The sequence below is a fragment of the Siniperca chuatsi genome, linkage group LG20 (genome assembly GCF_020085105.1).
Source record: "Siniperca chuatsi isolate FFG_IHB_CAS linkage group LG20, ASM2008510v1, whole genome shotgun sequence".
NCBI lineage: Eukaryota > Metazoa > Chordata > Actinopteri > Centrarchiformes > Sinipercidae > Siniperca > Siniperca chuatsi.
This window is the reverse complement of record NC_058061.1, coordinates 9669711-9682735: the sequence shown is the minus strand read 5'-3', so window position 1 is coordinate 9682735 and position 13025 is coordinate 9669711. Positions and strand designations below refer to the sequence as shown.

The 13025-nt window shown below is 37.6% G+C and overlaps 3 protein-coding genes across 5 annotated transcripts; 1 reads left to right on the top strand and 2 right to left on the bottom strand.

Annotated features, from left to right (window-relative positions):
* Window positions 1–106: 106 nt before the first annotated feature.
* On the bottom strand, window positions 107–3937 carry ndufb8 (NADH:ubiquinone oxidoreductase subunit B8). The gene is made up of 5 exons (XM_044178055.1): window positions 3786–3937; window positions 3402–3528; window positions 3100–3199; window positions 1522–1677; window positions 107–265 (listed from the first exon to the last, which is right to left on the bottom strand). The coding sequence occupies exons 1-5, from the start codon at window positions 3874–3876 to the stop codon at window positions 173–175; spliced, it is 567 nt and encodes a 188-aa protein (XP_044033990.1). The 5' UTR covers window positions 3877–3937; the 3' UTR covers window positions 107–172.
* Window positions 3938–4103: 166 nt separating this feature from the next.
* On the bottom strand, window positions 4104–5863 carry gpx9 (glutathione peroxidase 9). Its single transcript, XM_044178052.1, has 5 exons — window positions 5580–5863; window positions 5375–5468; window positions 4771–4901; window positions 4514–4644; window positions 4104–4406 (listed from the first exon to the last, which is right to left on the bottom strand). Exons 1-5 carry the CDS (start codon window positions 5709–5711, stop codon window positions 4349–4351), a joined length of 546 nt encoding a protein of 181 aa, XP_044033987.1. The 5' UTR covers window positions 5712–5863; the 3' UTR covers window positions 4104–4348.
* A 2375-nt stretch (window positions 5864–8238) lies between these two features.
* Window positions 8239–11099, top strand: fbxl15 (F-box and leucine-rich repeat protein 15). Of its 3 annotated transcripts, none has more exons than XM_044178051.1 (5): window positions 8239–8415; window positions 8776–8935; window positions 9052–9554; window positions 9678–9904; window positions 10059–11099. In XM_044178051.1, exons 1-4 carry the CDS (start codon window positions 8390–8392, stop codon window positions 9865–9867), a joined length of 879 nt encoding a protein of 292 aa, XP_044033986.1. In that variant the 5' UTR covers window positions 8239–8389; the 3' UTR covers window positions 9868–9904; window positions 10059–11099. The 3 variants fall into 3 exon arrangements, with proteins under 3 accessions (XP_044033986.1, XP_044033985.1, XP_044033984.1); XM_044178050.1 differs by having other exon boundaries at window positions 8240–8415; window positions 8773–8935; XM_044178049.1 differs by lacking the exon at window positions 8239–8415 and having other exon boundaries at window positions 8708–8935.
* The last annotated feature ends 1926 nt before the right edge of the window (window positions 11100–13025 follow it).

Below are 13025 nucleotides of genomic sequence, written 5' to 3'. Positions count from 1 at the left end.
TTTTCACTTTTAAGTCTAAATTCAATCTTTTAATTTCTGAAAAAACAAACCTATTTGGCAGGTAGACATTCTTTCTATACACAAAACAAGAGCAACACAGTGAAAATGTAATTGTTAACATCTTTATTCTTGACAGAAATATATATACAGAAGTAGAACCAGATTTTAGTCATTAGATTTCATAATGTTTGACTTCCTCTGGTTGTTTTTCCGGATCTCCTCCTTTCTCCAGGTACAGCTCGTTATAGGGATACTGTTTTGGTGCCTGGAAGAAAGACAAATGCTTTATTGAAAATGTGCATGTTATTTAATACAGGATACAGTCAAAGGCATTTCATCTGCAGGTGGCACAACACTAAAAAGTGACATTAAAAAATACTCAAATTACTAAACATACACTTTCACATATTATTTTTCATATAACTCCTTTATATTCAAACGCGCTCACATTGCAACTACATGATTAAAAGTATTCATGAGTGTACATTTCTGGTCTCTTCGGGATCGAACAATTGTAAAGCTGAGTACCACTTTACAGCAACGTTTAGTTAATAAATACTAGATTACAAGAAAACCAGTTTTATAGATCTATTAGTTTGGTGGACAATTTGTTATCTAGCTGTCTTTGACACTTGTCCTGGGTGTTTGTCTCAAAGTAAGTTGACAAGTGAGCCAGATAACTTTAAAATGGTAAATGTAAATATGTTCTGAAAGTTTATTTTTTATAAATCTTTGTATTCAGATTTTGTTTTACATACTCAAATACGTACCCAGAGTATAATCTCATTTTCAGAGATCTCTGGTTAACTTTGTAATCCTCCAGACTGAGCAGAACTTTTCAATGCTATGTTCAATTGACTGATTTAACAGACATGTTTTGTTTCACAGTCAAATATGTTTTGGATAATGGGTCCAGCAGTCAGCCCAAACTGACAAGAAATACGACAACATGACATAGCACTGTTATGGTTTATCATTCTAGTATGCATAACTACACAAATCCCTATACGCCTTTAGAAATGTAAATACTACTGTATATACTTTATACAGAACATGAATTTAATAGCAGTTATGATCTACAGTATATGTCAGAGTAAAAGTTTCTTAATTTGCTTTCCTGTTTGACTTGTCTGACTAATTGGTGAGGAATAACTCTGAAGCAGTAAGTAAAATGATATAATTCAAAATGTTAACATGCCAATATGCACAAAGGGGAAAAACACAGTTTTATATAAAGGAAAAGGAGAAGATGAAAGATATTTAAACCATATCATCTCCAGAGTTGTTGTTTTTTTACTGTATCTGTTATCTGATACTGTGGATGGGGCAGGTGAAAACATTGGGGTGATTAGATAATATAAAGAAGAGAAAAACAAATAATTTAATGAGAGATTGAGTGTTGACCTAAAGCAAGGAATCCTCTCCCTTTTAAAATGATTGATTAATTGACCATGTCATTTCACTTCCCCGGAAAATAGTATGTAGTGCAAAAAATAAATCCTAGCATTGGTCTGTACTTACAACAGGTTGGTAAGATGGCAATTTCTCCCCAACGTAGAACATAAACAGCATGAACCCAACGAAACCAAACAGTTGTTTGCACATTGTGGACCAGGACACAGGGCTTGGAGATGTATCCACACGGTTCCTGATGTACATGTCAAAATGCCAGTGCATCTAAAAATAGACAGAGAATAATCACTATTTAACGGTCATGGACAATCTCATATTGTAATAACTATTTGTCTATCTATGTGAGCTGGTGATTGTACAGAGGCACTGCCTTGGGTGGAGGAAGCAGGACCTCTGTACAATCATGCTGAATATTTTCTACATATCCAAAAGCAATAGTGTCTATACAGAGGAATGATACAATACACTTCAGAAATATGTTATGTTATTATCTACAGAAATGTCAAAATCTAAAGCTGCAATGGTGCTTCCAGACAGTCCAGACAAAATTATGCATGTACAATCTTCAGAGATTATACTAAATTATGTAGGTGTTGTGTCTCTTAATTGCTGTAGCAATACACTATTAATACATTACATTGAATCCTCCTGACATGGCTGATGTTTTGACTGGTGCCTATGAGTTGTTTATTTGTGCCTATAAGCTGTGTGCATTGATTTATGCCTGAGATGTGTGCATTGATGTTTATGTTGGTGTTTCTTTTTATGTTTCTTTTATTTGTCATTTTAGCTACCTGCTCTGGTCTTTACAGCGCTTTGGTCAACATGGGTTGTTTTTAAATGTGCTTTATAAATAAATTTGACTTGACTTGACATATAACCTCTTCTTTCAGCTGCTCCCGTAGGGGTCGCCACAGCAGATCATCTGTTTCCATCCCACTGGCAAACCAGGCCCTGCCTAACCCGACATGGAGATCTGATGATCCGCATATTTGATTTGGCATACGCTTTTTACGTTGGATGCCCTTCCTGATGCAACCCTCCCCATTTATCGGGGCTTGGGACCGGCAATTAGGAATTGCACTGGCTTGTGCATCCCCAGTGGCTGGGGAGCAACCCGGGGTTCAGGACAGGAGAAGGTGGGAATCGAACCACATCAGTAAAGTTATTGATAAGGATATATTCAATTTATCCTGCCTTAAAAAAAAAACAAAAAAACACTATTGATACCAAGATATATACGTGTGGGACATTGTTTCCAAATTATGACATATTGTCATTTCTGGAGCACATTTCACAAAAGCAATTTGCAAGCACTGATTACATCGCAAATGGTAGCGGCATCACACTTTACTAATGACAGTTGTTCAGAAATTGCAGATTTATTTAGGATTCCTACAGGGCTCTTGCACGCTCATGCATGGGTTGCAAGTATGGTGTTTGTCTTGATGAGTGAAACATGTCAGAATGAGCAATAAGAAAATTATTTCATGCTGAAGACTATGTTGGAAATTTGGTGGAACTGGCCCCTGTACTGCTACGTCTTGTTACTTGTCGCCTGCTGATATATCTGCGATAAGCTCATAACAGCAGATATCAGCCTGGCCAATATATGGGCTGCACATGTGCACCTGATATCACAATAAATAACTCCAACAGCAGGAAACAAAGTCATCAGTATCTTACTGGCTCTCCCCAGTTCCTCCTCAGGTCAGGGTGGTCCCACTGGTACCAGGGGTCTCTCTCATGCTGAGATCTTTCTGGTAGCTTTGGATAATCACCATAGCTACAAAAACACAAAGATGGCATATAGTTAATCATATATGTAATGACACTGTTACTTGTGGTTCACTCAGTGGTGATGCATCTGGTAAAGATAACAATGTATGAGCTGAACTTTACTTTTCAACATCTGCCTTAACACTGCAGAGAAAACAAGAACAGTTTAAACTACTATCAATGGCAGGCTTATTTAAAATAAAGCTCACCCCTCGCCGTTGTCGGGATATGGTTGATAGTCCTCAACCCTCAGGTTGTACTTCTTTGCAGCAGCAGCTCTCTCCTCAGGGGTCTTCGGACATGGACCAAGTACAGTATCCTTTGACACACCAGAGGCTGAAACACCAACAATAGCATATGTAAATAAACCAAGTCAAAGTTATAAAGCTCGCAAGCGAATAAGAATGAAGAAACAACAATGTTATTCATTCCGCCTTCACCCTCATTTAGAATAGCGGTAGCTGCTTAGCTAGCGTAAGCTAACGTTAGCAAGTCAAGGTTATGTCCATTTGAGGCTTTAAACTTTAAACCCTATAACGTATCTTAAGGTAAATTAATCAGATAGTATGATCAAAAGCTATAACACTACTGACCTGCCCTACATCCCGACAAAAGGGCTGAAATGCCAGAACCTTTCCCTTTAGAAAGAGTTTGGGCCCACCGTCGGAAACCAACACCAGCCATGTTTACTGGCTGCTGCTGTCTGACAGACTAAGAAGTACGCATGCGCATGGTTGGAAGTATGGGTCGGCGTAGGACCAATTCCAATTCATACTAAACATCTAAATATGAAATATATTATTATTGTAAATTAAAAGAGACTGTAAAAGACTTCTGCGTGACCCACTCAGCCTCTTAATAATATAGTAATATCAGGAGTGATAACAAAAACAAACACAACTACTACAACATTTTTTTTATAGTGTTTTATTCATTTAAATTTATTTTTGAGTGGCAGACATAATCACATTAGAGAAAAATGTGACATTTACATGGAAACTCCAACTTCCAGTGGCTGAAGGGAACTTGTTCTCAGAGTGAATGCACTGAAGCCCTGAGGCCTGTTCCTCTTCCCATCAGATCCAGCTCAGGTGCATGGGTGCATTTACTGGGGGATCGTCAATCTGCCACCAGTGACAAATTGAAAGAAAATCCATCAGAGAAGTTCTGCTATGTCCTTCTCCACTTTCTCAATGGGGCAATGAAGTTCATACCTGCAGTAAAGGGAAAACATTAGAGCCACTATAACAGTTACACATGTGCTTGACCAAATTAAGGGCTTATTGGGATTCTAACTTTAGGTCATGGTCTATAACTTTACCTTTTGAAGGGCATGCCATCTGCATTGATTAGGAACTTCTCAAAATTCCACCGAATGTCATTGACTTTGATTGGGGACCAGTAGAATTTCTTTATATCTCCAATAACAGGGTTCACAAATGGCAAAGATTCCTATGGCGAACGTGAAATGACAGTGTATCTAAAACATCTGCAGCACAGACAGCACAAATATACTATATGACAAAAACATTTCATCCATTAATTTAATATATTCAAATCCTATGTGAAACACACTACCTTTAGATAGGCGAAAAGAGGCTCTTCATTTAATCCATTCACCTCAACCTTGCCAAAAACAGGAAACTTTGGCACAAACCCCCCACCAGGTCTCACGTACTTAAGAATATTGAGGGTTTCATGATTCACCTCTGAAAAAGTAAAAGTAAAAAGACATAGTAATGTGTTTAAAACATACGCCAAATGAAAACCGTAAGTCGTGTTCATTCACAACTAGACAAACAAAGCATGTATGTAGGTCAGTGGTAGAAGAAGTTTTAAATACCAATACATTAACATAAAAATGCTCCATTACAAAAAACATGTTTTTTTAATGTAAAATGTTAATCTGAAAATAAACAAGTAAAATATGGCTGTCAAATAAAAGTTAGTGGATCAAAAAGTACAATATTTCCCTCTGAAATATAATGGAGTAGAAGAATATAGTAGCATAAAATAGAAATAGTCAAGTAATGTACATGTACCTCCAAATTGTTCTTAAGTAAAGTACTTAAGCGAATGTAGACACCACTGATGAAGAGTACAATATTTCTCTTGGTAAAGTATACTACCAGTTTAATAATCTGTTATTTCTGTCACATTTCGTGAGCTACAGTGTACCTACCAGGTGACTGAAGACCAAATTGGTTGCAGGAGAATCCTAGGACAGTGAAGTTGAGGTCGCCAAACATTTCCATCAGTGCATTGAGTCGGTGGTACTGAAAGGAATCAGGACACAAAATCAAATGCCTTTAATAAAAATGACTGCACAGGTTTTGTGTTATAATGTGATCTGACTGTAATCAATCAGTGCTCTTGCAGAATATTACCTCCTCTATTGTTGACCCTCAGAAGGTGGCAACGTTGATGATGAGAAGCACCTTACCCCTGTAGTTACCGAGCGGAACCAGCTGTCCATCCAGGGTCTCAGCAGAGAAATCATAGATTGATTTATTCGCCATGCTCGTACTTTAGCTTGTATATGGGATTGTAGTCAGTCAAGAGTGAGTATTCACCCGGCTATCCTGTTGGCTCATCTAATTCACTGAAACATAACTCATGGGTCAGCAATTGTTCAGCATGACTGACTTCATTGTTCTCCTGGGCAGAGGTGAGCTGGCAGGTTGGTCATTTGTTCAACACATGTATTCCAGGAAAAGAGACTGCTAATAAAGTGACAGCTAATTGGCATTGGGAAATTAAATATTCCAAATAAACATATATGGGTCTGCAGCAGAACACACTCATTCTGGCTGCATCCTTACCTCTTTGGAAGTGACAGTTACAGAAAAAAGTATAACATCAAGAGTGAAATTCAGGAAATCTTACACTGATTTTCTCAGTTTTTTGTTTGTGACAACAGCTGCAAATTGTGAGATAGATGTTTATTTAGTTCCATAGTCTGAAATCACAGTCTAGAGTTACTGCACAGAACAATCTGCACAGTACTTTGCCCTCTAACACAACAGTACTGGCCTTTTTTATTTATTATTACTTGTTTGATAAGATCTCTGTACAGGTTAATTTGTAACTAGCTATTTTGATTCATATACAGCTAAAGTTGTTTTGCCAATATAGGAATTTAAAGAAAATCAACATGAAACCAACCATTGCTGTCAAATACAAAGAGTATAGAAGGTCTCATTTCAAAGAGTTATTTTATAATTGTTTTAAACATTTTTTTAAATAACAAAATGACAATATACAAACTTTCAGGTAAACAATATCAGCACATACAAATTAAATGTAAATGAAACAAATACATATGGAGAACATAACATGAAAATATTAAAAAACAATGGCATAAAAATAAAAAACAGGAGTACATATATACACAAATGTAAACATATTCAGTGAGAGGTTTCTGGGGGAAAAGTTATATAATGTTGTAAAATCTTATTACTTGTGTTGTTTACTAAACAATTCAGTTCTAGGAGAAAAGGTGAGATCTTAGGTAGTGATTTAGAAATGTTCTGTGTGTGAATAAAAAACTTTGCATGTAGAAAAATTAAATAAATCAGATATTCAAGAACGGCATCATCTGTATAATAACAAATAATAGTTAGCAGCTTCAAAAAAGTGAGACTCTAGATCTGTCCAAATTTGGGATATTTCACAGTCAAGAAATAGGGGAGAAATTGTTTCTATATTCTGTTTGCAAAATGTATAAGAAATATCAATGTCTGTAAATATTTGATGTAGAATTTTGAAATGTACTTCCTTAGCCTTGTTTGAAATACTACTTATAAGGCAAAAGCCCAAGCCCTTCTCCAGTCTATGTTGTCAATTTAAGATCTCCAGAAAAACTTGCCTTTAGGTACAGTTTTATTCTTTCTTTGAAAAGTTTGGCGAATATGTTTATTGTTACACTTCATATCTGTTAGTTCAGTTCCATCCAACATCAGGGGGGGCTGTGTTATATTATTCTCACCATAACTGAAGTTTTCACAAGTTGAATTAATCCATTTGGAATAGCACAAGTTAAATAATTAAATTATCTGAAAGGAATCGGAAAACTGTGTACAGAAAACTGTTCATAGGATAGCAAGTTCATCAAAAAGATTGAGAATATGATTTATATCTCTTTGGAACAATTTAGGAAGGAAAAAGGATTTGTTTCTGATAACTATGTTGCAGTTGTTCCAGAGAAAAGTTTTGTCTTGCTGATGACATTTTGACAATTTGATCGGCAATATGTTCTGCAAAAAAAGTCAAAAGAAAAGAAAGACCTCCAGTTTTATTGAAAATGTGGTTTGGGATGAAATACCAAATTGAATCAGGATTTTTAAGACACTTTTTAACCCGTTAAGCTTAATGGTATTAACAGCATCGACGAAATCCAGGACCTCCTTCTGCTTTACTATTGGAAAGTACAAATTTCTTTTATGTTAAGTTTATGTGATTTATTCTTCCAAATAAAATCTAAATAAAATCCATTTACTGCTGTGGCTGTTGAATCATTTACAAAAAAAAGATGGATACACAAAGCGAGATAGGTTCTCTGCTTCTGAGAGGAGAACTCTATCTAGGATAGACCAAATCATCTGATGCCAAATATTAAAAATAGTCCTGGTCTTGTTGCAAACCAATATGTAAGTTGCCTTTGCTCATTGACGTAAACCCGGAAAAGTACAACTGCTGCGTTCAGTTGTTCCTCGTAAACGCTTGAGTCCATTATTATATTAGACATAAGTCACCTAAATACGACGTCTCTCACATTTAAGTAGCATACTTTTTGGAGCGAACGACAACAAATTTACTCCCTAAAAGGTTGATGGTAGTTGTTGTTTTAGTGAACAAGTCCAGTGCCGCAGAATTTAGCTACTTTATGCTTTACCAAGGCAATGCAATGGGGAAAATAGCCTACACAGCAACGATAACAGTTATTATGTGTGGGCCTATCACTTTGAGCAACAAATCTTGTCTCTCGTTTAAAATCTTAATAAATTTACAACGTTGTTGGATAGTTCATGTGCAATTCCGCTCTCAATAAAAATTCTTCCGACAGTACATGAAGGCAGCATTGGGTTGGGGTTACACCTCAAATTCTTGAAAGATGCTAAAGGAAAATACGATATTTTGGCATCTATGTGAAGAACAACACGTCCTTAAAAAGTCTGTATAACATATCTGACTCAGAATGGACGAAGAAGCTAAGATGCGAACGTAAGTGCCTTTTAAAAAGGGAGTTTTGTATTTAAAAAGCGACTGGGTTTGGTGGCAGGCTAGCTTCTCAGCTAACAGCGGTAGCTTGCGAGTAACAGTTAACAACATTAAAGTCAGTGAGCGATGTAACTTAGCTAGTTGTTGTTGTTGTTTCTCCCATTTATTTATGGCAGCTAACTTTGGTTTAATTATATATTACCGTGACGAGGCTGATATAACATTCTTTATTGATAATACAATATCACTGTCATTATTCTTGCCTTTAATTGTGTGTATGGTTGTTTCCGTTAAACCGCTTTAGCTTTGCATGCAGTATCAAAGTTCAGCTGTAAAACAACAAGGTTTGCATTTCTTCAGCAGGTGCCATCTTTTGGACTTGCCCTGGGAGGATATTCTTGTTCCACATATTTTATGCTATTTGCCACTTCAACACCTTGTCAGCCTGCAGAGGGTGAGCAAGCAGTTCCACAGCCTCATCCAGGTGTACCTAGCCAACTGCAGGGCTTTTGATCTGTCCCCGGTAAGTCCTGATGAGTGAAAGTTTTAATGGCCTGTAAAAATATATTGAGAGGTAATATTGGCTGCAGCACAAGCTCTTGAGGAATTCTGCTATCTGCTCTGTTGTGATATTTACAGATTGGACCATCCATTCCCAAGGAAGCATTTTGCTCCATGTTAAAGGACAACAAAGTTCTCCATAGCCTGTCACTTAAGACCTGTTCAGACTGGGTGACAGACAAGGAGCTGCTGCCAGTTATCGGTCAGAACCAACACCTGCAGAGAGTGGACATGAGCGGGTGTGTTTTGCTCACCCGCCACTCCCTGGTGGCCGTGTCTTTGAGCTGCATGCACCTCCAGCACCTTGGCCTGGCGCACTGTGAGTGGGTGGACAGCCTGTCCTTGCGCAGCCTGGCTGACCACTGTGGGGGGCTGCAGTCGATCGACCTCACCGCCTGCCGCCAGCTCAAGGACGACGCCATCTGCTATCTGGCCAAGAAGTGTTTGAAGTTGAGGTCTCTATCGTTGGCAGTCAATGCCAATGTCACTGATGAGTCGGTGGAGGAGGTGGCCAAGAACTGCAGGGGCCTGGAGCAGCTGGACCTGACAGGTTGCCTGCGGGTCAGGAACCAGTCCATCAGGTATATCATATCTTATTTTCAAGTGTAATCCTGCTAACTTTGTGCCATCCGTGCCCACACTTTGACATGCACCACCTCACTTGTGCACCCATCCATAAGATCCTCTGCATGCTGTGCTCACAGGACTCTTGCAGAGTACTGCCCGAAGCTGCAGTCCCTGAAGGTGAATCACTGTCACAATGTGACAGAGTCAAGCCTGGATCCGCTACGGAAGCGCAATGTAGTGATAGATGTTGAGCCGCCTTTACAGAGGGCTCTGGTACTTCTTCAGGACGTGCTGGGCTTTGCTCCCTTTATCAATCTCCAGATATAGCCAAAGGGCCATCTATCTGTCCAACAATAGCACACAGGTAGGTAATGTGAGCAGTATATCTACTGTATGAGCTTCTGACATGTTTATATTCAAAACTATCTGTCAAATATCCAAACAGGGCTAGAACTCAACCACACTGAATTTATTACTAGTCTATTTGCAGCAGATAATGGTGCCTTCCTTTGTTACAGGTGTCTTTATCAAAGCACTCTCAACTGCATCACACAGACACGCAAGTTGCTCTAAGAAACCTCAAGACAATCCAAGAAGACATGGATGTTTTGCACTCAAGTTTGTTCGGCAAAATAATGTGGATAAAAAAAACCTCTCTGGAATGTGATCAAAGATGCATATTTAAGATAGAACTGAAAATAAGTCTACATGTGCAAATGACTGAAGAAAGCCATGTACTTGTAAGAATTGCTGCCTCATGTTCAAATGATGTCACCGTACAATGTGTTTATCATTCAGTGTTGTAATAATGTGGCTTTATAGAAAAGTCATTCTCACCAAAGTACATTGTTTGTTGGTTTTTAAAACAAAGTACATATTTTACTTTGTGTATATGACATTTTAAGAAAAATGTATTTTATGTTTCATTTAGAAACATTAAACAATGTTTGAGTTTAATTAAACATTTTAATTTTGCATGTATGTGCCAGTTTAAAGGATCAATTCACCCAAATCACACAAAAGCAATTTTCTCACTTACCACTAGTTTTGTCTAGCGATTGGTTTTATTTGTGCAGGTTTTATTATCTTCACTACTGAGACTTATGCTGCCACCACAATACAATGAAGCTAAATGCAATTTTGTTTGTGGTGCTGACCATGTGTCTTCCAGAAACAATGTCCTGGCTCCTCAGGATAATCCACAGACCTCACTGTCAACTGTTTTTAACTGCTTCCCAATGAAAACTGTTGACCTGCTTTGTTGCTTATAGTAGTTGTTGCACCAAAACTATCTGCATGGCCACCAGAGTTTAGTGGGAAAATGTTTTTATGTATTTTTTGTGACGTGGGTGAAGCAGCCCTTAAATCTATATTGTTAATAAATGCATACATGTATAGCCTAGTATTTGTTTGAAATAAGTATTGGAATTTATTATGATGGTTTCCCATTAAACCCTTGAAATGAATTTGGTAAAAACATACCTGTGTTGAAATGCTGTTGCCCAGTAATACAATATATGAATTATATAAGAAATATTAAATTGTAAAATTCACTACCATCAGAAATGGCTGTTGTCACTTTTCCACCGCAATAAAGGGGCATAAATCTGCTGTGATGTAATCAACTGTGACGTAAGGATGCACAATCTTACTTTTTCTAACCTAATACCGATTCCAATACCTCAATTTAGGGTGTCTGAAAGTACTGATCTGATACCAGCACTCTTTTTTTCCAAATTTAAAATGTGTGTACCTCACTGTGTAGATGTTATTGGAATAGTTTTTATATAAGATAACATGAAGGCAGAGATTTCTGTGGTGCTAGAAAACTTTACTGAACTAATGTAACTAATAGCAAAAACACTGAATTTTATAATGACATTGATGAAGAAACTTTATTTAATGTGGATTGGTTATGTCAAGGCCAATATCTGATCTGTTTATTAAGATTAGTATGGGTGACGGTGCATCCTTACTTTTAGGATATTTGGGTTTCTTTTAATGCAATTGGACGTTACTTTGTCCAAACAAGTGTTGAATATGTTCTTCACCTCTTCAATTGCTCATTGTTTTATGACTCAAACTGACACAAGGTGGCAGCAATGAGTCAGGATATTTGTCTGTTTTAATTCTGTTGTTTGAGAGGCTGCATGAGTTCAGGAGCTATAGTGATAGTCTACAATATTAAATATGTCATCATACAGGGTCATGTGTATATATAAATTCCAAGAATCTCTTTCTCTAAGATTTAGAGAACAAGTCTAATGTTTGTGTGCTTAGGCAGATTGTGAAAAAGAACATCAGCTTTATGATCTAGTTCAAACTTGATGCAGTGAATGCACAATAAGAATTAATGCTTCCCCTTGTTGCTACAGCTACGTGTTAAAAATCCTTCGTACAGTTTCCTCTGGTGATCGGATTGGCAGACTATATTGTAACTTGTCTCTGTGACAACACAACAGGTCTATTTTCCACATGATGGCATGGTTTACCCCATCTGCTGCGTGCTGTCCACAAGCTGAATTTGCACCAACAGAGAGTTGTGTTTGGAGGGCTTCAGGGATCGACCAGCATCCTTCTGTTAGCTGAGCTGATCATCACATTGTACCGCTGTGCCTCAGAGGAGACATCACAGTGTCATTAGTTATAAAGTAAATCTTGAAATTTCAATTTATAAAGCATCTCATGCTGCATATCATGCAGTAGATGCCCATATTTACCCATTTTAAGCAAGAACAAGCAAGATACAATAAAATAAATACTACTTGCCCATCATAATGCATGGAAAGGGAATTTCAATTTACTGTAAGACACACTTACTGAAATAAAAAACTTCTCAGTCTCTCATCTGTATAATAATTTGTATAATAACATATTCAGTGTTCAGTGGCCCGTCCTTGTTGCTGCTCAGCAGTCATTGGGTTAAAAACGTTTCCGACTACATTCATCATGTAGGACCTCAATTAGCATTGATCTGCGGCGGGGGGGGGACACATCCCTGCGTTATCATATACCATGGAGCAATTTCTGTTCCAGTGATTGAGTGTATAGGGGGATTTCTCAAACATAGCTGGCCTAACATATTTTGTCTTCCTGTCAATAATCTAGCACTTGTCTAAATTATTGATCAATAGCAACTGATCATTTTATGCCTAGGCACAACAGTGAAGGTGGTCCATTTTATTCAGTATGCAGTTTTAGCCCCTGGCAGCATGTAATATACTGAAACAAAGAAAATATCTAAATTTAATCTCTGGCTGCTTTCAAAGTCCTTTCTGACAGAGTAACTTACTGATGTTGTTCAGAGGCTCATGAGTTTCATTCATGTGTGTTGTGGCAGCTGGTTCACATAATGCCAGGTTCAGACTAGACAATATTTTTGTCTGTTAAGATGGTCACTGTGTCAGATTAGGTGATTATAGGATCATAAATTCTTGCTGTGACTTGGACGAGAGACATGACAGACTACACCTTTACCAATGAGT